The sequence below is a fragment of the Cryptomeria japonica genome, chromosome 7 (genome assembly GCF_030272615.1).
Source record: "Cryptomeria japonica chromosome 7, Sugi_1.0, whole genome shotgun sequence".
Taxonomy (NCBI): domain Eukaryota; kingdom Viridiplantae; phylum Streptophyta; class Pinopsida; order Cupressales; family Cupressaceae; genus Cryptomeria; species Cryptomeria japonica.
The window spans coordinates 57,324,395-57,351,222 of NC_081411.1; the positions used below are offsets into that span (position 1 = coordinate 57,324,395).

Consider the following 26,828-nt stretch of genomic DNA (forward strand, 5'->3'; position numbering starts at 1 on the left):
GGATCTCAATACAAGTGTGTGTCCATCAATGACAATCACAACATAGACAACAAAAATGCCAACAAGATGTGTTAAGTATCACTTAACCAAAAAACATTTAATGCGGTTGTTGAAAGAAAAGACATTATAAATCATTGATTTGCCCTCTTTTTTAATTCACCAAGCATTCAAACTTTCAGAGAGCACGAAATTCGAGAGAAGGCATCCAAGGCGAAGAAGTGAAGTGATTTCTTTCAAGCACTCAAACCATTTTCAGGAAGCTTAAGGTATTTATCAATGGCTTCCTCTTCTTCTCTGAAATTTATTGCAAACCCTACTGTTCTGGAAGTAGTGAGTCGCCCTAGGCCCGTTTTTAAGATCATTCCCGAGATAGCAAAACAAGATGATTCCATGGGTGCTTTTTCAAAAATTCCAAATAGTTTTGGTAATGCTGAAGACCCTAGAATCTTTATTCACTGCAATATTGAGGAATTAGGTTCTGAGGAAATATTAAAGATGTTTAAAACTGTTATCTATGATGAGAATGGAAATGTCAAATCGGAACACAAGGTAATTGAAACTTTAGGTTTTGTGGAAATATTGGACATCTCTGAATTTCCTAAGGAGGTAGTGAGAATTGTCCTTAGCAGGGTTCATGAAGAATTCCTTTGGCTAGATTTAGTCTGCAAAATCACCAAGGAAGCAAATAGGCAGTAACAGGTTTACCCTCCACCAGTAGCAGGCTAGATAAGACTAAGATACCTAATAACAAAGTGATGACCTTAATAGGAGCAACATATGATAGCAGATCCCTGAGAGTAAATGATGTCATGTATGTAAATGTCAGATTCATAAGCATGATCCTAGGTTACAAAACCACACATGCAAACCAACTTAACTCAACTTCAAGTCTTTTCATTAAAAGTGCTTATGATATGGTAAATAATGATGGAAAAATAAATGTATGTGAGTGGCTAAAGGATGAACTGATAGATAACCTGAAAAAGATAAAAGGTGATAAGAAAGGAACTTTTCATTTTGGGAATCTTTTGGTATGTCTTATGTTATATTTCACAAAAGAAGTTCCCGATATTGGAAAGAAAGATTTTGGATATGATATACCGATAGGAAAACAATTGCTGGAAATATTCATCGGTATGGGGACTCATAGGGAAAACAAGATCACTGAGTACTTCAAAACATTGCAAACAAAAATGAAAACCAAAGAGAGACTACCACAGAGTGTAGTTGATAATTACAACAAAGAAATATGTTTTGTGATTAAAAGGATGAAATATGGATGGAGGCAGTTCTTCCTAGAACTGTATGGGTAACTGAAATGGGGTATGAGGAAGATGTAAACATTATTGAAACTTATGCTAAAGCCTTATTAGAAGCACCTAGAGAACCAAAAGAAAAGGTTTTTGGTAATGCAGAAATAATAGAGAGTGGTGTACAAACAATGCAACAAAGAAATAAAAGAGAAAAATACATAAGGAGTGCAACAAAGCAAGTTAAGGAAATAAAAGAAAACATAATGAACATCACTGGAATAAAGGAAAGTGACCTAGAAGGATTACAATCAGAGGCACATATCTCATTAGTTGGTACATCATCTGAAAGTGAAATTCCTGTAGAATTCAATAGAGTTGATAGGAAAAGAAAACCCTCACTGGTACCCTCTCCTTCACCCAAGGAAACTAGGAAGAAGCAACAGGTAGTGAGACCACCAAACATAAAAGTAATTGACAACCTGCCACCACCTTTGGTTACTCCATCAATGTAGACTGGGGACATACCATCTACTAAAAATATTGACTCACCACATGAGGACACTAACCTTGAGTCTAAAATTTTATACACCATGAATATCGATACTCAGGAAGTAAACATTGTAGTAGACAAGGAGAGCACAGAGGTAAAGAAAGATATTGCTATTGAGCAATTGGTAGAAAATATTGAGGTTAAAACACAAACAGAGAAAGGAGAGCATACATAGCATTCAGTGGAATCTTTGGACAGTGTAATGGTTACTGCTAATATTGATGCAAGCATTGAGAAACCCACAAAGACAGTGACAAAGCTACCAAACAATAATATAGAAAAACCAACAGAGAAACCGACAGATACGCAGGTACAGATTGAGGTAGTACAACTGACAATCGCTAAGAAACCAAAACCATTGCTAGTAGAAATGCAAACTCGGATTGATCCACCAGAGGTCGATACAAGCAAATTGGTTACTCCCACTGGAAGCACTGAGATAGTAAAGGTAGTTGGTCAGACATCTGCTACTTCACTGAGCGAATTTAGACCTACAAATCTGACATAGGTACTTCTGGACTCAATAAAGAAAATAACTGATTGTAATACATTGGCCTATAAGGCAATTGATGATACTATTCCTATTTTTAAAATGATTGCACTAAAATGCAATGTAGATAATGTAAAGGATTCTTTGAGTCAATTAGACACATTGTCTAAATTTATTTGCTATAAATATACTAATAGTTGATCAAATAAATGAGGAAACATTCAAAGAGAAAATGCAAAAAGAAAAAGAAAAATTCTTTGAGGAAACAATAGAGAAGTGCACGGAATACATTAACACACTTTTACCAGCACTAAATACACAATTTTGGAGTATATGGAACTGTACAGGGACACATGCAAGCCGCATCTGTTGACAGTGGACATTGAAAAGGAAATAAGCAAAGTTCAAAAAGAGATAGATGATACAACTGATAATATCATTGGTTCATCTGAACCTATATTAGTTATTGAGCAAGAAATTGTTGGATTTGAGGAAAAGTTGGCGAAGTTAGAGAAAGAAAAAGAAAGGATCAAGGCAAATGCTAGAGAGCTTAAGTTCAAACTCAGTTCTAAATTAGACAACCTTATCTCTCTGAGGAAAGTGATCTCTAAGACATTAATTGAAGGTCAAAGGTCACCAGAGGAGCATATGCATCATCTCATCGGTACAATCCAAAGATTTGAGACAACCATAAACGACAACAACAGATTTATACAGAGTTTAAACTTGGTTTTGGCTGACATATTTCAAATTCTAATTAACTGGTTACAAAGTTCAAGGTGAAATTCTGCACTCATTTGACAATTTTTGACAACCTTTGTCATCGATGTCAAAGGGGGAGTAGTGGATAGAGAAAAATGGCTAATCAGAGAAGATCATCTGCTCAGGGGGAGCACACATTTTTGTTAAAATTTTTGGACTTCATTTTCAGAATAGATTTTGGATTTTTCTCATGAGTGTTTCCATCAATGCCAAAGGGGGAGATTGTTGGCATTGTACACTCTAATGAGAATTGAAGGTGTTGCCATTGATGGAAACCTTGCAACCTTGTGAAAACCTTTAGGCAACCTTGTGGTATTCATCTAGTAAACCAACGATAGGCACAACCACCGGCAAGCACAGGCACCGACAAGCACTTCAACGACAGCGACAACAATGTATATCGGCACCCTAGCCGACAGGAACAAACTTTTGTTTATTATATTTAATTGTAAATATCTTTTGTAAAGCTAACATAGCATATTGTAATAGACTCATATATGTATGAGATCTTGTAAATCATTTTCATAATGCATAGGATGGACATGTGATGGAAATGGTAGAAGTGATAAGCAAATATTAAGGAAGATTTTGTATAAGGTTTATGGTTATAGTATGAGCTTAAACCGGTATTGAAACTGGCATAGCAGATGCTGAATTGTAGTAGTACATTATATTGCATTATCATAATCCATTGTGTAAGTCAGTGAGACTTCCATTTTGTAAATTGAGCAGTGAGCTCTACGCAGTTGGCCTTCTTGTATGTGCAGGCACTACATTGTAAGTAATATCCATTCATTTGCCAGTGAGTGAATATTGTGGGTCACAAATCCCACCGAGGTTTTTCCCACACCAGGTTTCCTCATTAAAATCTTCTATTATGGTGTGTTTTCTATGTTGTCTTTATTATTCCTATTTACTGCATGAATTCTTATTTATCAGTACACTATTTTGGAATGCAAATTACTTAATAAAGTCAAATATTCTATTGATCGGTTAGATACTGATTCACCCCCCCCCCCCCTCCTCACAGTATCTTTGGGACTGTCATTAATCCTAACATAAAAAAACAAAATAGTAGTAAACAATAAATATGTGCCCTTTTTGTTGATCCTAAAACTGGTCAGTTGTTACCTCTTAATGCAAAGTGGTTTCCCATACAGTGGTGTACCAATGTGCAGATGAAGAATCTTTTTTGGCAGAGGTGGTGGATAGTCTTTGATGATCCACGTTGTAATAATTATGAGGTGCCATTGTATTTTTTGAGAAAAGTATAATGTGAGTTTGTGCTCAATGTGTGCCCAAAGTATTTTGACATGAGAGAGTTTCATAGTAGAGGTGGTGGCTCTGCCCAAGATAGACCTGGAGCCTGTAGGTGAGTAGCCCCGGAGAGTCATCGCACCCTAGCACCCAAACCCAAGGTGCATCAGGCTATCCTTGTAGAGCTGAAAGAGTTGGTGGAGCTATAAAATCTTTAGGTGGCCACAACATTGACTAGTGCCATCATCCAGCATGGGACGTCATTAGCACATCCTATTGTACTGGATGATGAGCCATTAGTTGCTCCAGGTGGCAATAGAGAGCCCATTCAGCATATGTATGTTAGTTGTTCGATGATATTCTCAGGCATAGATGATGCAGTCAGTATAGATGGATCCACATCTCATTCGTGCATGATTTTAAGGAGTAGATATCAGGCCCGCATAACTAAGGATTTGGCGCTGGTAAATGAGTTGATGGTCATGGTGTTTGCCCATTAGTGACAGACATAGGTGTGTTGATTTGAATTCATAGCATTTTCTTTATCAGTCACATTAAATTTGAAATTACATAAATGAATTTTCATTTATACATCGATTTAAATTGAGACAAGTAATATGCATTTTAGGATGCAACAACAGTATCCCATACATTTCCCGTAGTTACTACAGCTGCAACTTTGATGCCTGAGGTATAAATTTTGTAATATGTTAAAATAGAATTGTACACTTTGAATTCAAAAATATTACAAGATATACTAACTATCTTTAATGCTTGGTCCAATTTTTGGTTTTTAGGTGTTGACAGGGGACCAAATGTCCCAGATTGATGACACCACACTCTCAGTGATCGATTTTGGCCTACAAGGCTATACAGTATTATATTTTGTACAACCCTTTTTATGTATTGTTTTGATGGAATATGCAAGTCATTTCATTTTAGATTTTTTAAATTATGTTTAATATATTATCTGTACTAATATCTCATGTTAATTTTGTTTTTTTAGGGTACCCCCTCTGCGTCTAGGCCTCGTCCTAAGAAAAAAAATTCCTTGAAGACGCCAAAACATGGGAAGAACGTAATTGAACATATTTTTAGTTGTACAATTGTTTGAAAATGTTGAAATCGAGTATTAGTTGGGGTTTGTAGATTGATTAGTGTTTTTTGTCTATTTTACATGTACAACAACCATTGAGCTATGTGGATTTGTTGAATGCACCTGATTCGCCCGTGGATCAAGAGAGGGAGGAGGTATGTATCTCTACTTTATTTTTTTGATTTCATGATTATATGCATGTGTACATGTGAACTTGTGATATATTATAATCTTATAATTTTTTCATACAGGAAATATTCATAGTTGCTTCATCAATGTCGAACCCTCCTCCGTGCACTGCAGAAGTATCTTAGGATCCGGTACACTTTTGTTTGATATATTACATTAATTTTTTTTAACCTACAATACTTATCATTATATTAATTGTATATAATCTTTGATCATTTTTTTGTATAGGTAATAGCGATAATTTCTCCATCGATGGTGAGTCATCCTTAGTCCATTGGAGAAACATCTTAAGCAATGGTATGTCATTGTTCTCTATATTATAGCTTTTAAGTGTTTTTGATGTATTTATGTTAGTACATTATATTAATTGTACATTTACTCTACAATAGACCCCTTTGTGGTACGACCATAACATGGATCCTTTTAAGTATGTCTTCAAGAAAACTCCTAAGAGTGATAAGGAGAGGAGAGCGAAGACATTAGCTCTGAGATAAATCGATGAGGTAATCTACATTTCAATTGAAAAGGAATTATATTTAAATGCATAGTTATGTTGTTAATTGTGAACTATTTTCTACAAAAGAATTCTAACTTTGCTCTTGAATTGTGGTTTTGCAGCCATCTACAGAGTCGTGTACTGCATCGAAAAGGCTCGATTTTGATGATCCACCACAAATTTTAGGATCATATAGTGTTAGTTGTGATCATAGAATGACCAATACATGTAGATATATTCTATATTTTTATTGTAGTTTGATTTGGACATGGCATATGCCACATTTTTGTAATACTTGTATTGACTTGGCAGACATGCCTTTTTTTGATATATATAAATGTTGATATTCAATCCAATAAATGTGTACTAAGTTTATTATTGTGTATTCATTGTATTTCATGGCTATCCTTTTATAAATTTAATTGATCATTTGCCTATGTAATCAATAATATGAATATAAACAACAAAAATCTATAATAGAAAACATCGCAATCGTGGAATATGATTTGATAAAATATTTAACATGTTGAATTAACCCTACAAAAATCCTTGTATTCAGTTCATTATTGTGTATTCATTGTATTTGGTGGCTTCTCTTTTATAAATTTAAATGAATATTTGCCTATGTAATCAACAATATGAATATAAACAACAAAAATCGATAATATGAATATAAACAACAATATGTGTGTGGTGCGAGAGCACCCTCACGCTCACAATGGTAAAATTTTGGTTGTCATGTGCACAAACCAACATCACGAGTGCGTTTGGGTGGGTAGGTTTACCCTCTGAATTCTCCTTTTGTGCATCCCAAAGCGTCGGAACGTCGAGAGTCATACCCTACCGGTGCGATCTTTCAAGTACGCTGAGTCCAAAAAATTGTCAAACTTTGACGGACTGTTTCTTCCAATCCAAGACACATATGATAAATTAATTTGAACCTATGGGGTCGTGTGAGGCTCCTCTATAATAGCCTATCTCAATTTTTGACGACTCAGAGCCATTTTCAATTGGTAGCATTTGTTCGCTTGCAGCAAAAACCGTCAGTTGCATGCAATGCAAAGTTACAGGATAGGCTAGAATTGATTTGGTTCATCGTGTGCACAAAATGATGTCACAAGTGTGTCCACGTGGGCAGGTTTATGCTAGGAATTATCCTCTCATGCATCCCAAATCACCAGAATGTCGAGAGTCATACCCTATAGACACGATCTCTCAAGTGCCCTAAGTACAGACAATTGTCAAATTTTGACGAACTATTTCTTCCAATCCAAGACACATATGATTGATCCGTTTGAATTTTTAGGGTCATTTGAGGCTCCTCTACAATTTCCTATCTCGTATCCTATCTCGTATTTTTATGACTCAGAGCCATTTTTAATTGGTATCATTTTTTTGCCTGCTGCAAAAACCATTAGTTGCATGCAATGCAAAGTTGCAGGATAGGCTAGAATTGATCTGGTTCGTTGTGTGCACAAACCAATGTCATGAGTGCATCTGGGTGGGCAGGTTTACATTAGACATTCTCCTCTCATTCATCTCAAAGAGTCAGACCATCGAGAGTCATACCCTACCGATGCGATCTCTCAAGTGCCCCGAGTCCAAAAAATTGTCAAACTTTGACGAACTGTTTCTTCCAATCCAAGACACATATGATCGATCTATTTGAACTTGTGGGGTTGCATGAAGCTCCTCTACAATGGCCTATCTTTTTTTTTTATGAATCAAATCCATTTTCAATTGGTAGCATTTTTTCGCCTGCTGCAAAAGTCATCAATTGCATGTAATGCAAAGTTGAAAGATAGGCTAGAATTGATTCGGTTCGTCGTATGCACAAACCGACGTCACAAGCGCATCTAGGTGGGAAGCTTTACGCTAAGCATTCTTCTCTTGTGTATCCCAAAGTGCTAGAACATCAAGATTCATACCCTACCGACACAATGTACAAGTTGCTTGACAACTTTTTTGACAATGTTTTTTGACAATAATGATAATTTTTGCTCAAATTGTATCTAGACTCAATCTATGACCCCTATGACCCGATAATGACTCAAATAATTCTCCATGATTATACAAGAATCAAGAATGCTCATGATTGACCTTATCACATCACATAAACTCAAAACATAGTCACATAAAATAATCACATATTATTCAAAAATTTGCCTCTAAATATGGTCAAATCAGCTCTTGGCTATTTTAATATACAAAAAAATGTCTTACAAATCATCTCATGGGCTTTTATACAAAATTTGGCATTACAATATGTGCAATTCAACTCATCGCCATTTTAATATACAAAATTTGGCATCTATATATGTATAAATCAGCTCATTGCCATTTAAATATACAAAATTATACCCATAAACATGTAAAAATAAGCTCATGGGCATTTATATATACAAAAAAAAGAATATACAACAATTCGTCGATGATATATATAAAATTCTCAAAATCATTCTACTCTGAACCGTAGAATCAATCAAGTGAGCCTTTAGGGTTGGCTCTAACTCGTATTGTGTCAAGTATTGCCTCATGGTCAGATTCATGAACTTTCCATAAAATTTTGTTATGAGGTCTACCACGATACTTCATCAAATGAATATTTGTTGGAATAAAAAGGTTAGAGAAATGAATAATATGTCTATGTGTTTCAAAGTCCTTGAACAACCAAACATCAGAATTCTTGATAGGGTATCTCCTAAGCCATGTTCCCGTCATGGCAACAAACCCTATTGGGTACTCAATACCCTCTATGTCAATGATTATGGTTGTCAATTTTCTTTTAGGCTCAACACAACGACACAAATAGTAATATGTTCCTTCTTCATTGTTCTCTTCTGCAACAATTGCATACACATGACTTGCATTTACAAAAATAAAGTATGATGTACAACAAAATGAACCAAAAAGAATACTTACAAAAAAATTAACTCAAAAAATCACCTGAATCCATTAGGTCGGATACATGGTCAAAATCCACTAATGTTTCCATCTGGCTCAATTGTAGTGCTTTGAGAATTTGATATGTATCAATGGGAACTAACGGTCTACAAGACCATTTGTCAACCCACTCTTGTGATTCACATTCTTCCCACAAACAATACATGCATGAAGAGCAAAAACATACCATCTATCTCATATAAATTACTAGTGAAGTTGCATTTGAACTCATAAATGAGTGCATGTCACTCAATCCTGCAATTGTACAACAATCTAGATAGTTTTCAATGTTAGATTCAATGATCAACCAAAAATATCTATGAACCATTGACATACCCGGATTACCTGGACCCATCATAGACTAACACCATCACACAATTGTTTCTGCATCTATCAACTCAGTACCACCTTCGTACTTCAATTCTTCTCTAGTTAGGGCTCTTTTTACACATTCTCTTGCACCATCGTGCTCTCCCTTACCATGCCCAGCCTCAGTGAAATTCCTAAAATGTTGTACACCACTTGTCATATGCATCCTTGTCAACCAATAAAATATTCTTGCATTCTTGAATTGTGTGGTGCAATTATCTAACAATATTAAGTGTCAGTTGTATCGTATTTTCCTTTCCCTTAAACTATCACATAAAACTTTAAAACATCCTTGTACAAACTCCGATGAATGAGTATGATCATCACTTATGTAGAAGTGACACTCTCTTACAACCTTTCTATCCTCCTCTGTACTATCATCTGCATGCATGAATGTTATATGTACAAAAATAGAAACTTGTGTAGAATAATAATACATAGATGGAACTTCATTTTGAGGTTGTAGTGTATAATTTTCAGAAAAAACAACGATAGAGACAATGGTGCCAAGAGGAAATGTGTCCTTACATAACTTGAATTGCTCATCTAACCATCGAGCTCTATGTGTATGCATTATGTACTCATAAACTAGTTTCTCTTGAAACATTTTCATAAATTCAACTACACATATATCATTTTTCACTAGCTCACATCTCTTCAAATATTTTCCATCTTTAACTCCATATGTGACTATCTTGTATTTTCCAAAAGAAACTAGTTTCCTACCAATTTCATGTGTGCTCTCCAAATGTACACATCTTGGTAAATGTTGCAAACCACCACATATAACACAAAAACATTCCAAACAAGACATCTTATAATAAATGCAACCATAATGTCTATTACATAGCACCCTTGAAATAAATTCTCTTACCGACTTAGGAGGTGCTTGTATATTGCATTCCTACAAAACATCATTAGTGTGCAAAGTAGAACAAATATGACAAAAAATATCAGTGCATGGAAAATTCAATAGGCATCCTTCATCAACACGTGGTGCGTACATGATTAATCTTAATATAAAAAGGTTTTGTCATTTCAAAAAATCTTTGAGAAATTCTTATTTGAGGAAACTTTTGAAGGAATCTTTCATAAAATTTAGTTTGAGTCATATCCAAATAGTGTTTGACATGTGGCTTATGATTTGTAGGCCCAATTCACCTTCTAACAACATCTCTTTGGCTGGGTGAAACTCTTGTGTTGTCATGCCAAAATGTTTCAATTAATGTTCTTAGTGCATCAACAACAACCTTGTCTTTACTTGGTAGTCTACCCAAGAATGCCCAAAGAGAATATTGTTAGGTTCCTCTAGTTTTTCTCGCCTCTGCAATGCTTTACTTAATGTTGTTCTACTAGCGTTTAATGACTTACTTGTTTTGCTTATCAAACGATCTTTTTTTATTTTCTTTCCCATTATGGTTGATGTAATGACACTTCGAGTAGAATTAGAATCTTTAGTACGTGATTTTTAACCAATAGCTCGATATGCATCAAATAGATTTCTCACAATAGTTCTTTCACTGTTACTATCAGATGATCTTAGGCCTGAAATTCTCATTGTCTATCTAAAATTCAAATTTTTAATCATTTGAACAATTAATTGACATCTTGCGGTTTGATTTAAATTTTAAAAATAGTTTTGCCATATTCTTTTAACCATTCTCCTACAAGTTCGTTCATTCATTTTATCGGGCATTGCCTTCAATATATTCTCATCAATGTCAATTAGATACTTGGTTTCCTACGATTGATTCTAGGAGGTGTTAACATCAGTGCATTGTGTACATTCAATTCATTATTCAATTTGGTATCTTCTTCAATTGCATTAGGTTCATATAGTAAATTAGATGTCTCTTCTTCAATTGCATTAGGTTCATATGGTAAATCAAATGTCTCTTCTTCAATTGCATTAGGTGCATTATGTTCATTTGATAAATTGAGTTGAGATGTTGAGGATGACATACCTTCTTCTCCCATTGTTTTTATATCACGTAATTTCTTCATACGTTGCCTTTGTCTTTCATTTCCAACCTCTCGTTGTTCCATCGTTCCTCGCTTGTTCTTTCCCATGGTTGATATCAATTGTCCTAAATAGAATCATATTACATATATATGCAAACAAAAGTTCATAAACAAACAAATAACCATAAATATGCATCTTATCATTATTTTTTTGAATTAAAACTATTAAGAACAACAATTCAATCATTTGAAATCATGGAAAAACAAAAAATTCACACACTTCTATGTATAAAACAGTGATAGAAGTCCACATAGTTGCAGTAGGGCCTTCAACAACCTCAAAAACTTCTTTTATGGCCATTGAGGCTCTTGGGTAAATAAAACTATGTCTTGGTACCGCGAATGTGCTATATTAATAATCGCGTGCATGCTGTTAGTCCCTAAAATGTTGGCAATACCAATGGTATTTTTTTCCACCATGTACTAATAATTAGCACGTATGTGCTCCTACGCCTTAAAAATGTTAAGATAGGGCAGCGAACTAATAGGATCAGTACCCCGTACGCGCTATTTGTATTAAAGAAAATGTTAAGGAAAAGGGAGGGGGAGAGAGAGAGAGAGAGAGAGAGAGAGAGAGAGAGAGAGAGAGAGAGAGAGAGAGAGAGAGAGAGAGAGAGAGAGAGAGAGAGAGAGAGAGAGAGAGAGAGAGAGAGAGAGAGAGATTGTGAAAAGGAGAGGGAGAGAGAGAGAGGGAGGGAAGGAGGGAGAGGGAGAGAGGGAGGGGGAGGGAGAGATGGAGAAGGATAAGGAGAGGGAGAGAGAGGGAGATTAGGAAAATGAGAGGGGGAGAGGGAGAGGGAGAGAGAGGGAGATTGGGAAAAGGAGAGGGGAAGAGGGAGAGAGAGGAAGATTGGGAAAAGGAGAGGGAGAGAGGGAGGGAGAGGGAGGGAGAGGGAGATTGGGAAAATGAATGAGAGAGAGAGAGAAAGAGGGGGGGAGAAGGAGGGGGATAGACAAATGGAGAGAAGGGGTATGCAGGAGAGGGAGAGAGGGGGAGGAGAGGGATGGAATGGGAGAGAGATACACCTAAGAGAGGAGGAGAGTGAGATGGATAGATAGAGACTGAGAGGGAGAGGGAGAGAATAAGGGGTATGGATGAAGGGAGAGAGAGAGAGAGAGAGAGAGAGAGAGAGAGAGAGAGAGAGAGAGAGAGAGAGAGAGAGAGAGAGAGAGAGAGAGAGAGAGAGAGATACACCTAAGAGAGGAGGAGAGTGGGATAGATAGATAGAGATTGAGAGGGAGAGAGGGAGAGAAGAAGGGGTATGGAGAGAGAGAGAGAGAGAGAGAGAGAGAGAGAGAGAGAGAGAGAGAGAGAGAGAGAGAGAAGGGGGGAGGGAGAGACAAGGAGGGGGGAGGGAGAGAGGGAGGGAGAGAGGGAGGGAGAGAAGAAGGGGTATCGAGGAGGAGAGAAGGGGAGAGAATCAAGTCTCTATTTTTCACTTAAGTCTCTCTCTCTATCCCCCATTCTTTATCTCTGAAGTATCTCCCTCTCATCCTCTATCTCTCTATCTCACTCTTCCCTTCTCTTAGGTGTATCTCTCTCTCATTCTCTCCCTATCTCTTCCTCCTCCCTATCTCCCTTTCTCATTACCTCTCTTTCTCTCCTCCCCCTCCCTCTCTCCCTTTCTCATTACCATATGACCTCTTAGCACACCATACGACCCATAATGACACCAAATGGTGTCCTAAGGGGTCATAGAACACTATATGACCTCTTAGGACACCATACGACCCACAATGACACCATATGGAGTCCTAAGGGGTCAAATGGTGTCCTAAGGATTCGTAGGAGACCATATGACCCCTTAGGACACCATACGACCCATAACGACACCATATGGTGTCCTAAGGGATCATATGGTCTCCTACGACCCCTTAGGACTCCATATGGTGTCGTTATGGGTCGTATGGTTTCCTATCTCTCTCTCTCTCTGAGTCGCCTTCTCTGTGTCACTCTCTATCTCTATCTCTCCCTATATTTCCCTCCCTCTCTCTCTCCATCTCTCTTTCCCCCTCCCTTTCCCCTTCTCCATCTCTGTCCCCCCTCTCTCTCTCCATCTCTCATTTATCTCTTGTCTCTCCCTCCCCATCTCTATCTATCTATCTATCTATCTATCTATCTATCTATCTATCTATCTATCTATCTATCTATCTCACTCTCCTCCTTGTTGGCAAATGCACACTCCAATGAGAAATTATAGGTGATTGAAGGTATTGTCATTGATGGAAACCTTACAATCCTATGGCACTGACAGACACCGGCAGCGACAACAACAAAGATGATTACTGACACCTTGGCTGACAAGATTTTGTTTGTTGCATAATGTATTTAATTGTAATATCTTTTTGTAAGCTGACATGTTATATTGTAATAAGACTCATATAAGTATGATATCTTGTAGATCATTTAGTAGATGCGGATATGGTTAGATTATTGTAGAACTAAGGTGTGAATATTAAGGCAGATTTTGAAATAGGGTTTATGATTATTGTAAGAGCTTAAACTGTTACTGGATCTGGCATAGCAGATGCTTTTTGTAGCAGTACAACTTATTGGATTTACATAATCCATTTTGTAAGTCAGTGAGACTTCTTTTGTAACTGAGCAGTGAGCTCTAGGCACTTGGCCTTCCTGCATGTGCAGGCCCCCATTTTGTAAGTAATATTCACTTATTGGCCAGTAAGCAAATATTGTGGGTCACAAATCCCACTGAGTTTTTTCCAACACCAGGTTTCGTCACCAAAAATATTGTGTTATGGTGTGCTTTTCATGTTGTGCTTATTGTTCTTATTTACTGCATTAATTCTGGTTTACCAGTACACTGTTTTAGAATGCATTCATTTATTAAATTCAAAAAATCCATTTACCGATTAGATACCAATTCCCCCCCCCTCTCAGTATCTTTGGGAATCCTAACACTCCTATCTTAGGTGTATCTCTCTCCCATTCCATCCCTCTCCTCCCCATCTCTCCCTCTCTAGAGTCATATGGTATTCTTAGGGGTCATATGGTATCCTAGGAATCCATGCATGTGTCCTAAGGGGTCATAGGGTACCATATAACTCCTTAGGACAACATATGACCCATAATGATACATAAGAGGTCATATGGAGTCATAAGGGGTTATAGGACACCATATGACCTCTTAGGACACCATACGACCCATAATGACACCATATGGAGTCCTAAGGGGTCAAATGGTGTCCTAAGGGATCATATGTTCTAGCGACACCATATGGTGTCCTAAGGGGTCCTAAGGTGTCCTAGGGGTCATAGGACACCATAAGACACATAACGCCACCATATGGTGTTCTAAGGGGTCATAGGACACCATATGACCCTCATAACACAATATGACCCCTAACATCTAAGAGGTCATAAGGTGTCCTAAGGGGTCATAGGACACTATATGATCCCTTTGCACACCATATGACCTATAATGACACCAAATAGTGTCCTAAGGGGTCATAGAACACCATATGACCCTTTAGGACACCATATGGTGTTGTTATGGGTCGTATGGTGTCTCGAGGGGTCATATGGCATCCTATGACCCCTTAGGACACCATATGGTGTCATTATGGGTCTTATGGTGTCTTAAGGGGTCATATGGTGTCCTAAGGGGTCATAAGACACCATATGACCTCTTAGGAAACAATATGATCTCTAATGACACCTAAGGGGTCATATGGTGGGCTAATAAAATGATGTATTATTTAAAGTTATCAATAGAACATCAGTAGTTTAGTTTTGATATAGCTAAGTTAGACCATTGTCAGCATAACAGAGACTCCAGATGAACAAACAATGAAGCTTCGCTAAAAAGCAAGTGTAAGAGCTTGACCTAACCCTAAGAGTACATGATAAAAATCAAAGAGGAAGTTGCAGACAAGAAATAAATTCACATACTTCTATAGAAGTGCAGACACAGTTGCAGTGGGGTATGGAGGGAGGGAGGGAGAGAAGAAGAGAGAGAGGGATGGGGTGTGGAGGAAGGGAGAAGGGGAGAGAGAGAGAGAGACAGAGAGAGAGACAGAGAGGCACCTTGTACGCGCTTGAGAGGGGGAGACAATACACTTATATGTGTGTATATATATGCTTAATATATTACATATTATATATTATATATAAAAATTATATATTATATGTATATACACATATTATATATACAATATCATATTATACATATTGGAGTTGAGGAAAAATCAACTGTACAACTCCCAAAGATCCCCTACATGCAAACCTGTCATAGAAGAAGAGAAGCAAAAAAGATACAGAGGCCAAAATTCAAAGATCTAGAAAAGAGGAGTCATATTGATTGTGCAACAAGAATGCAATTCAATAATTATAGTTGTTATGAAAATACAAAGAGAGAAGTCTTGTAAAAGGATACTAGAAACCCTAAAGGTGAAAACCCTAAAGAATTATAAGATTCCTAAGTTTAGCTTAAGCATAGAGTATAATAGACTAATAATTAAATAAATAATTATTAGCTAATAAAAGATTACTGTAACACCCCCCTTAAGATGAACTTAGGGAGTTGCTAAAAAATAAGTAAGGACTAAAAAAATATGTAAAAAAAATGCATGAAAGCAACAATGGGTCCTAACAACTAGGCCTGATGAGGTACCCAAGTACAACAAAATCTTTGTAAAGTGGAGAAAAAGGAGAAAACCATGTGGGAACAAAACTCCTCTCTAAGAAGAGATGAAAGCTCAAGTGAAGGAATAAGAAGCCTCCAAACAAGAGTGTTCCAGAAGATAGGAACAAAAAAGAAGAGAATGAAGAACACCACTAAAGCATGAAATAGCTGCAAACGCTATTGAAGAGTAACTGCTAATATGAAGAACCTCCACTGAAATAGAACATGACTAGGTAGAGAAGACTATAATCTGCATGAGTTCCCTCAAATGACACTACTCAAATCAGATGGCAAACAAAGACAAACAACTAAACTCGAAGATACAGATGACATAAAACACCAAAGCCTGAAGAGCTGATCAATCGAACCAAGGAAGCATTAGAACAACAAGACAAACCTCCCCATAATGTTGAAAAGGGAAAGGGACATGAACACTGAAAATAACGGCCAACAAGAATTGCATGATGAAGAACTAGGAATAGCGAAGGTCCAGATAAAGTACACAGTGTCGTGGAAGGAACACTCACTTGACACACATCATGAGGCTAATGTCATGGAAGGAACACTCACGTGACAAAGGTAGATGGCAAACAAAGGCAAACATCAACCCCCCCCCCTCCCCCCCCATGACACTTTACAAGTAGGGCATGTACAATAAGGCACAAGATGTGCAAGATCCCAAGTATACAATGCATGGTAGCACTTTATCTCAGTGTGTTTGCATAAATAAAATGCTACAATGATTAGAAGAGACAAAATACTGGAAACAAAAATAATAGCCAAAGACGAGACATCCTACTCAAAGAAAGAGATCCCAGGACTTGAAACATCCAAGATATTCACCAGAGTGCTGAAAAGAAAAAAATTAAATAAAATATACCTAGAGAATAATATGGAAAAAAAAACTTATATGAATGGAAAGAACACAAAACAAACTTTCCAACAATAAAAAGTTTTTGAAAAACAGAGTTCGGATGCTCAAGTTATGTCCCCTGGAGTGCAAAAATGAATCTCTGGCTTTGACAGCAAAAAGTATCATAAAAAATAAATTAAAAAAAATCAAACCTCCAGATCTGGATAGAGCTCAGAAAGAGCTTTCCGACGATATAAGGTTTTTGAAAAAATGCCTTCGTATGGCCAAGTTGCAGCCAAAAGTAAAACAAACCTCTCTTGTAATGCATAAAGAGGGTTTTTTTTTTGACAAATTTTCTTTGACGCATTCGCAAGTACAACCATACAGATTTTCGTGCCTCAAAAAATGTGCCAATAAAAAATCATGGTCCAGATGCCCTTGTCACCGAAATAGGTCAAATTATGTATCAAAATTCATGGAATCGACCTCTTGAATCCAACAATGAGATCCTTTTGGCACCAAAATATACCAAAAAATAAGCTACCCCCATAAATGAAAAAAAAACAAAACAATTGCACAAACCCCCGAATACATAGATTTGAAGAACAAGGCCCAAAATCTCTCATGAAGAGAACATGGGCATGCAGATCTGGAGCTTTGATACCATATTGGACTTGAGGAAAAATCAACTCTACAACTCCCAAAGATCACCTGCATGCAAACCTGCCACAAAAGGAGAGAAGCAAAAAAACTATGGAGGCTAGAATTCAGAGATCCAGAAAAGAGGAGTCATATTGATTGTGGAACAAGAATGCAATTCACTAATTACAATTGTTATGAAAATACAAAGAGAGAATCCTTATAAAAGGATACTAGAAACCCTAAAAGTGAAAACCCTAAAGAATTATAAGATTCCTAAGTTTAGCTTAAGCATAGAGTATAATAGACTAATAATTAAATAAATAATCATCAGCTAATAAAAGACTATTCTAACAATACATAATCTCAAAATTTAAACAAACGTAGCGTGTACACACTTTTTATAGTAAAAATAGCACACACGCATTGTTTATAATTAAGAGAGAGCATACACGCTTTTTACACCATAATTACCCCGTACATGCTTTTTATACCATAGGTACCTCGTACGCGCTTTTGATTGTTTGGGCTTGGAAATAGGCCTAGATGACAAAGCTATGGTTTGGAAGTTTGATTTCCCTCCATTTCCCTCCTTTTTAACGTGTTTTATTTTATCAACTTGGTTTCTCGACTTTGTCATCATCAGGTTTACACTTCATCAAGTGGGTATTTCTAAAATTGCCACCATATTTTCACCCATCTTCCGAGCTTTCTAACCATATAATTTTTTTAAATTTTGAACAATAACATATTAATATTGAATTTCTTTTACCAGTGTCTCCATAGTTCTCACAAACATAGGTGCACCATTATTTTAATAACTTTTGATATGCTTATCCAAATTTTAAAAAATTTATATATTATTGTAGTGCATTTGATTATTTACAATTTTAAAAAATAATAATTATATTTTCAATTTTTTTAGTGCAACTTATGCTTCGCACACGAACAGGTTCCTAATTTTTCCGGATGTGCTCGATTGGAAAAATCATAAAAAAACAAAATACTCAACAAAAAATTATAAAAAAATACATATCTTCTAGTGCCCACTCTTAGCTATCTTTCTGCCAAAGGATTTGTCAAAATACTAAATCTAACTATGACTTTTTTGATGCACACGTCAAACACTATGTTATGTTTTCTAGAAAAAATCAGGGTTTGTTTTTCGTGCGTGAAGGATTTGACCCCCTTAATATTATCCAATTTTGAAAAACTTTAGTAGTTTGGAAAAAAAGTAGATTCAGAGTACTACAATATTTTTTCTTTGATTATCTTCATATCTTGAGTGGATGACTTTCAAATTTTGCCTCCAAGTTCAGGGTCACTTGATTTCAGGAAAAAAGTGTCCACTTATACCCCCATTTTTGACCACCATCTTTGTGCACTTACCCTACCATGAAATTGTAATCTAGAGCTATTTATAAACATGCTCAATTTAAGAAAGTGGACTATATAATTAATGCCAAACAAAATGGTTGTTAGAGAAATGATTTAACCTAGTGCTTCTCTTGGGTTTTCTTTTCCAGAAATTAGTAGTTCTGTTACCATGAAATTGCAATCCAAAGCTATTTATAAACATGCTCAATTTAAGAAAGTGGGCTATACAATTGACGCCAAATGAAAGTTAGGGTAACATTGCACTCTATACTACATCCAAGCTAATCTATTAGCATACATGAACTCCTAATGCAACAAAAAAACTTACATTCCTCTTTACATGTTGTTTTCTAGAAGTCATAGTATTGTTTGAGCAAGGAGGCGTGTAGATGCTGTACGGATCCATTTGTCCCATTTTTGCATCACCTAATTCTAATGCCTTCTCACAAAGATGTGATGGGTGCACAAGAGATGAAAAGTCACATAAAAGATTAAGCTTTCGATAGGTGTTGTTAGATATCATCCCATGTGACCATATATACTCATAAATCCTTACATTTTAATGGAAATCGCACGTAAGTGCATTCCCAATTTGTAACAGTTAGAGGAAAAATGCAATTCTACTATCCCACAAACCTTTTTCTATTATATGATTGCTCTATAAATGTCAGTCGTCTATTCCAAAAGGCTATTTTCTTTTCATAAAAATGCACATATATTTGATGACTTAACTTGGGACCTTACCATGTACCCCTTTTAGGTTAATAACTGGGTTTTCTAGGATCTTGTTGCGTTTGTAGATAACATGAGCTAGTTGAGGAACATAATGCCCTAAAGAAAATATCATTACAAGACTATGTGAGGTCTTATTTACTTCTCTGTTTATAAAAATATGCACAATATCGCTTCCAATGAAGGACGTCTCTTCTAAATTCCATATTCAAGTCTAGACTCCAGAGAAACTTCACATTCTTAAGTGAATATATCCTTCCACTAAATCTCAGGATAGAAGGATCAAAGGTTGTGCCATTTATGGGTGGAAATCAGCTCAACCATATCAAATTAACATAAATTCTACAGCTAAAGTCAGAACATGCCCTAATATCTTGGAATGCAACACAAATGAGAAAAAAAGTATTAGTACCGAAACTTTCCATGTGTAGTTAAAAAGGGACCCCAAAAAAACAATCTTGTTCTTGTCTAGTTCTTTCCATATGATGCAAATCTGGACAAAGATTGTGCCTTCATACATCTATGCTCACAAATATTGAGCTCTCTCTCAAAAATATTCATATAGGCATATTCATGTTGCTATATACAACCCTACTTTTCAAAGAGATTTATGCCACCTTACAAGTGTGTATGTGCTAGAAAGATAAAATGTTTTAAGATACAACCAAGTTATTTTTAAGTTGTATGGGAGTACCTGTATGGGAATGATCAACTAATTTTTTTTTTCAATAGTAATTGATGGCAAACCTTGAATCCGAATGAAATCAAACCACACCTCACCGATTATATAAAAAATTATATCATTGGAAAATAACAATGTTGAAAGTATCAAATGATTGAGGCATACATATCTGAAACGTATCGATTGATCTTGATCTTGTGACCACTTTCTTGCTCCTCACATAGATTCCAAATAGAAAATAGGAGAAAATAGTCGACACCTATGATAAGGGAAAAATCACCCTGAAGCCCTAGTTACAAATAAACATGTGACACACAAAATCACAAGAGATTGTGCATAACACTAGAAAACACAACATCAAAAGATATTGTAGTCAAACCAAAAAGACATCTTACCTACAAAAGTTAAAACCATAGGTGCAAATAGCAGGAAACCTTTGAATATTGTTTTGTTCTCCAAAAACTAAACATAGTCGGTCCTCCGATAACACAAAGTAGTTAAAGACTCAAGTGCAGACAACATGAAACCTCTTAACAACCTTTTCTTCTTCGAATACTAAACACAATTCAAATATACCCAACACTTGAAAACCCAACTCCAGATAGCAGACCAACCAACGAAACCCAAATGTAGATAGAAAAAAGCCTTTGAAAACCTTCTTTGCAGAGCCATCAATGTTCAAGGCAAGTCAAGATGTTTACCATGTGCACAACCATCAATGTTCAACTCAAATGAATTAACTTCGCTGACAAATACGTAGAAGATGTACTACATACATCTTGCCAAAAATTAATACAATGTTAAATGAAAACCTTGCCAATTGAAAATTTTGTCGTCAACCAGAAACTACTTTTTTCCGATGGACTGCCAGAATTATCCGGGCTAAAAAGCCCGCATTGAAGCCTATTGACTTAAATATTGAAACCCCATACCTTACCTATCTCAATATTTGTCAATGCTATAAAAATTAAAAAACTTATATTTCAATCTTAACTATAACATTGAAGCACATGCCTTACCAACCAGAGCCAGAGTGTCTCTCTTTACATGTATTCCATTAGCCATACAAAACAAAACTTTTTAACAATCTAAACTATTTTACCCAAATATAGTTTACTCAAAATACAAGATGTGGTTACCAACTACCATAATAATTTTAATGGAGAGCATGTTAAACATAATTCTCTATCTCATCATATCAATTGAAATTAAATTCTTTATTAAATATAATAAAGATACAAACACTTCAAATTTGAAAATCAGCCTTACCCATCAACCAAATAATTTTCTATTCAAAGTTGTCCTTAAATACTACCTAATATAAAAGATATTAATATTTTAGTGCATCCTAAGAGCTAGATAGTGACCGCGTTAATCATCTTAGCGCTCAATTGCTTCAAAATCTATTTTACGGACGCCCCTTTCCACGGAATGCAAGTGGAAAATATCTATTGCCTGGAAAATATCTATTTCCTTTACAGCCGTCAATCAACTTAACCGCGCAAATTGGACACGGAACATTGAATGTAAGCACTATTCAGTGGGTTTAAACTGCCCATGGTTTCATGTCAAAACCGGAGCAAGCCAACGCATTTCCTGTAATAAACTGCTTCTACGGTTATTGTTTTATGTGTAGGTCATCGCATCCTGTCGGCGTTTCTCTTCGTGGCATCTCATTGTTTTTCTTCTCTCGACTTTGGGTACGGGCCCACCTACAAATCTCTGGCTTTTTAAGGAAACCCCTCTTCTCCCAAATCCAGTAACATTCCATTTGTGCACCCGAAAGCAATCGAAATCTAACGATCGCAAAAATGTCAATTCCTCTTCCAGGACAGATCCTCACATGCAAAGGTAAGTTTGGCCTTTCTTATGTAATCTTTTCTGTAGTTTTCCATTCTACAGCAGAGGTAAATTGGAATGTGGGTTGTTTTCATTGCTCTTATTTGCAGAGCAGTCTTTTCTGTAGTGTTTCATTCTACAGCAGAGGGAAATTGGAATGTGGGTGTCCTCATTTCATTGCTTTTCAGAGGCTGATCATGTTTGAAAAGTTGTTTTAAGGATTTTTCTGTTTAGAATAAGGCGATTTTGTCATCTGGGTTTGTGAACAGCTGCTGTGGCATGGAAGGCAGGGGAGCCCCTGAAGATTGAACAAATACAAGTGGCGCCGCCACAGGCATTGGAAGTCAGGATCAAAATCGCTTACACTTCCCTGTGTCGCACAGACCTTACTTTCTGGCAATCAAAGGTGTGTATAACTGGTACTATCAATACCAACAGAATGACATTTGTCTTTAATCGGACTCTCAATGCTGTTCCTTTTCTATTGCAGGGCCAAAATCCTCTTTTCCCGCGCATCTTTGGACATGAGGCAGCCGGGTATGTTCCCTTGCCTTTATATCTCGTATCGCTCAAAAATGTGAGAACTGAGGTCTCATTACCGTTTCGATACAATGTGTCTGGTAGTTGAATCTAGGATTCTAATATTTAATTAGAAATAGTGTAAATTAAGATCAGATTAATCCAGGTTATTTATTAAATAGACAGGATTAAAAAATGAAGGAAGAATGTCTGAGTAGAACTTGTAAGAAATAAGGTTTAACAAAAGTTTTACATCAAATTAGATAGAATGTAAAGATGACGGAGAATCCAATATCTGAGTAGAACTTGTAAGAAGAACCCAACATCTGAATATAACTTGTAAGAAATAAGGTCTAACAAAAGAGTACTCATTAATTAGATTGAGTGTGTAAATAAAATTTCTAATGAACCCAAATACCTAATACCCAAGCTCTGATTAATCAAGTTGTTCATTAAATTGTGAGAATGCATAAATGATACTGCTAATGAAGCTTAAGCCAAATACCTAATGAAGCTTAAGTCAAAGACCTAATACCCTCGAGAGTTGAGGCTGAAACCCTCGAGAGTTGAGGTCTGAACAATTTAATTTGTTCATTAATCTGATTGTATACATGAGGTTGCTAATGAAACTTAAGTACCTAATATCTTATTAGAAATTGTGAGAATTAAGATCAGATCTAAATCTATATTTTCAAATTAAATAGATTGTGCAAATGACTTTTCAAAGAATCCAGTATCTGATTAGAAAATGTGTATATATATATATATATTTTTAATTCTGTAAAAATTATAATATTATATTAATTTATATAAAAAATATCTAAAAATAATTTTTTTTAATAAATTTTAAATTATAAAAAATTTATCTAAACTAAATATTTATTTTAATTTTACATATTTTTAAATATAAATTATTGAATTAATTTCTTTAAATATTAAAAAACTATTTAAACTAATTATATATTTTAGTTTTAAAAATATTTACAGTTAATTATATTTCATTTAATAATTTTGAATTGAAAAAAAATAGATGAATTTTTTAATAACATAATTTGAAAAATTAGAAGGAAATTAATTTTTTAAATATGAAAAATCACTTAGAAAATTTGATTTTTAAAAAAAAATACAATAGGAAATTAATGAGAAAAATAGAATCTTAAAATAGTGATTTTTTATAAGTCTTGTTGTACGCAGATTTAATATTTTATTTTTATGAAGATGTCTTAGGAGATTACAAAAGATTTTTATAAGATAAATTGAAATCTTATTTTTGAAATAGGAGACTCTACTTTTTAGTTTTCAAATATGTTACCTTTTTTTTATGAAATGTAGAAGGTTTATAAGAAATTATTATTTGCTTCTCTAACTCTTAATTTGATGTTAAAAAAAATACAAAATCAAATTCAGAAACTCAAATCACACTGTAGGTAAAATATAGAAACCTAATGTCTAAAATTAAAACTATTATTTGGTTCAACATATTTTGTCCAAAAAAAAATGCATTTCACCCATATCAATGGGAAAACCTGTAATTCCATCACGTTTCGGGTAGCATAGAGGTTCAGCTTAGTACCTAATACTCAAGTACTCAATAACCAATTATAAAATTGGCAAATGAAGCTAATCTAACCCAAGTACCTAATACCCCATCCAAAATTGCGATACTTGAGGTCTGATCAATTTAGTTCCTCATCAAATTAAATATACTGTGCAAATGAAGCTAATCAAGCCCAATTACTAAAAACCCAATTTCACTTAAGTCTGGCCCAAATTGAGTAGTTCTAGTTCGATGAATCTGGATCAGTTAAACCGATTGAAAACTATTACTTACTGAATTTACCGATTGGCAATGGCAGAGTGGTGGAAAGTGTGGGAGAAGGAGTAACCGATCTGAAGCCGGGGGACCATGTTCTGCCTGTGTTTACAGGAGAGTGCGGAGAATGCAGGCACTGCAAATCAGAAGAGAGCAATATGTGTGATTTGTTAAGGATTAACACGGACAGAGGAGTTATGCTCAATGACGGGAAATCGAGATTCTCAATCGGTGGAGAACCGATTTATCACTTTGTGGGTACATCCTCATTCAGTCAATACACTGTAGCACACGTCGGCTCTGTAGCCAAAATAGACCCTGCAGCTCCCCTAAACAAAGTGTGCATTCTGAGTTGCGGTGTCTCGACAGGTACTATTGACATTAACTGGTCCGTCAGATTTGCTAAGGTTTTCAATCTTACTGTAGATGTACTGACAGTTTTGTGTTCAATCAGGGATGGGCGCTACATTAAATGTGGCCAAACCAAAGAAGGGTTCGACTGTGGCAGTATTTGGTCTCGGAGGAGTTGGACTTGCGGTGAGAATGACATTGATTTTGTATATTTTATTTTCTTTTGCTGTTATACAAAATACGGTTTTGGGAAAACTGTGTATAGATTTATATCATAGCTGTTGATCCTACTCTATGGCCCATCTCACCAAGAGTGACTCGAAACGGCTATGCTAAAAGATCTTTACACTTGTTTTCCCTAAGTTTTAGTTTTGATTAGGAACGATTGTGGAAGTCTGAAATTTAAAATTTGAGTGAATTTTCAGGCTGCTGAAGGAGCGAGAATTGCTGGAGCTTCCAGGATTATAGGCATTGATTTTAACTCTGCAAGATATGAGAAAGGTATTGAAGGGTACTTGACGCAGTTCTACTTGACCAATATGTTTGCAATTTATTATGAATCCCAAAAATATTGTTCTCAAATCTGCACAATTGATAACCTTCTCTGAAAGTTCCTTTTAGATTTTTAAGGTTTTGAAGCTTTCTACTCATCTTTTTGAACAGGTTATTGTTAGAGACATACAAGTTTCCACAATCCATCGTTGCTAATGGGTTCTTATTGTTAATTTTTTCTTTCTTGCTTCTTTGCAGCAAAAGAATTTGGAGTAACGGAATTTATAAACCCAAAAGATTATCAGAAACCTGTTCAACAGGTTTGTTAAACTTCCTTTTTCATGCTGTTTCTGTAACATAAAATTTGAGCTGTTTCGGCTTGTGGGGCTTAATTGATGAATACTTTTTTCTGTGTATCCTATTTCTTTTTTCAAAACTAGTTATTTTGAGAAAGAGATTTCTTCATTTGTAGGGTGTTATTGTCTGATACTTTTGCTTTTCCGGGGAGTTCATCCTTCTGTTATATTCAAACATCTAAAAGAAAGACTATTTTCTTGTTTTGTTTTTGCAGGTAATTGCAGACATAACTGATGGAGGAGTAGACTACAGTATCGAGTGCACAGGGAATATTAATGCAATGATTCAGGCATTCGAAGCTTGTCATGATGTATATGCCCGAACCTTCATTGTAGAAAACTATTTTTCATTTTGATAATTAATTTTTGGTATCATGTTATACAACCTACTGGTAACCTTGATGCACATAACCTACTTCCACTTAGATTTAAACTAAAAAGTTTTAGGTGTCTTCCACTTGAAAGAGGAGATTATATGTGCTAATGAAACTAACTGTGTCTTCATCTTTGTTTTGATTTGAAGGGGTGGGGTGTTGCTGTTTTAGTAGGAGTGCCTTATTCAGATGCAGTTTTCTCTACCAATCCTGTGAATTTTCTGAACGAGAAAACATTAAAAGGAACATTCTTTGGGAACTATAAGCCCAGGACAGATTTACCACGTCTGGTGCAGAAATATATGAAAAAGGTAAAAAAGCCTAATGGTTGTTTCTATGTGATTCTATAAATTTCTTCATTATTATGCCACAGACATCCTTTCATGTATTTCAAATTTCAAGTTACTGATACTAAATTAGTTTATATCCTTATGCAGGAGATCGAACTAGAGAAGTTCATTACTCACGAAATCCCTCTGTCTGATATCAACAAGGCATTTGATTACATGATGGAAGGAGAGGGCCTACGATGTATTATTAATATGGAAGATTAGACAGTGAGGAAAGTCTGAGCAGTGTGGAAGGTTTTGGTGCTGTATACTTCCAAAGTAGATTCTTGGAATTTATAGAACTGTGGATTGAAAAAAGTTCCGCTAGTGATCAGTACTTGCGAACGTTTAGCTTAGGCTTTATAATTATTCAATAAAAGATTCAGTTGTGTTACTCTGTTA

At 35.7% G+C, this 26,828-nt stretch overlaps 1 protein-coding gene across 1 annotated transcript; it reads left to right on the plus strand.

Annotated features, from left to right (window-relative positions):
- The first annotated feature begins 21,989 nt into the window (after positions 1–21,989).
- Positions 21,990–26,828, plus strand: LOC131044780 (alcohol dehydrogenase 3). The gene is made up of 10 exons (XM_057978214.2): positions 21,990–22,204; positions 22,462–22,598; positions 22,683–22,729; positions 24,568–24,893; positions 24,979–25,061; positions 25,301–25,376; positions 25,626–25,687; positions 25,939–26,034; positions 26,247–26,408; positions 26,535–26,828. The coding sequence occupies exons 1-10, from the start codon at positions 22,165–22,167 to the stop codon at positions 26,649–26,651; spliced, it is 1,146 nt and encodes a 381-aa protein (XP_057834197.1). The 5' UTR covers positions 21,990–22,164; the 3' UTR covers positions 26,652–26,828.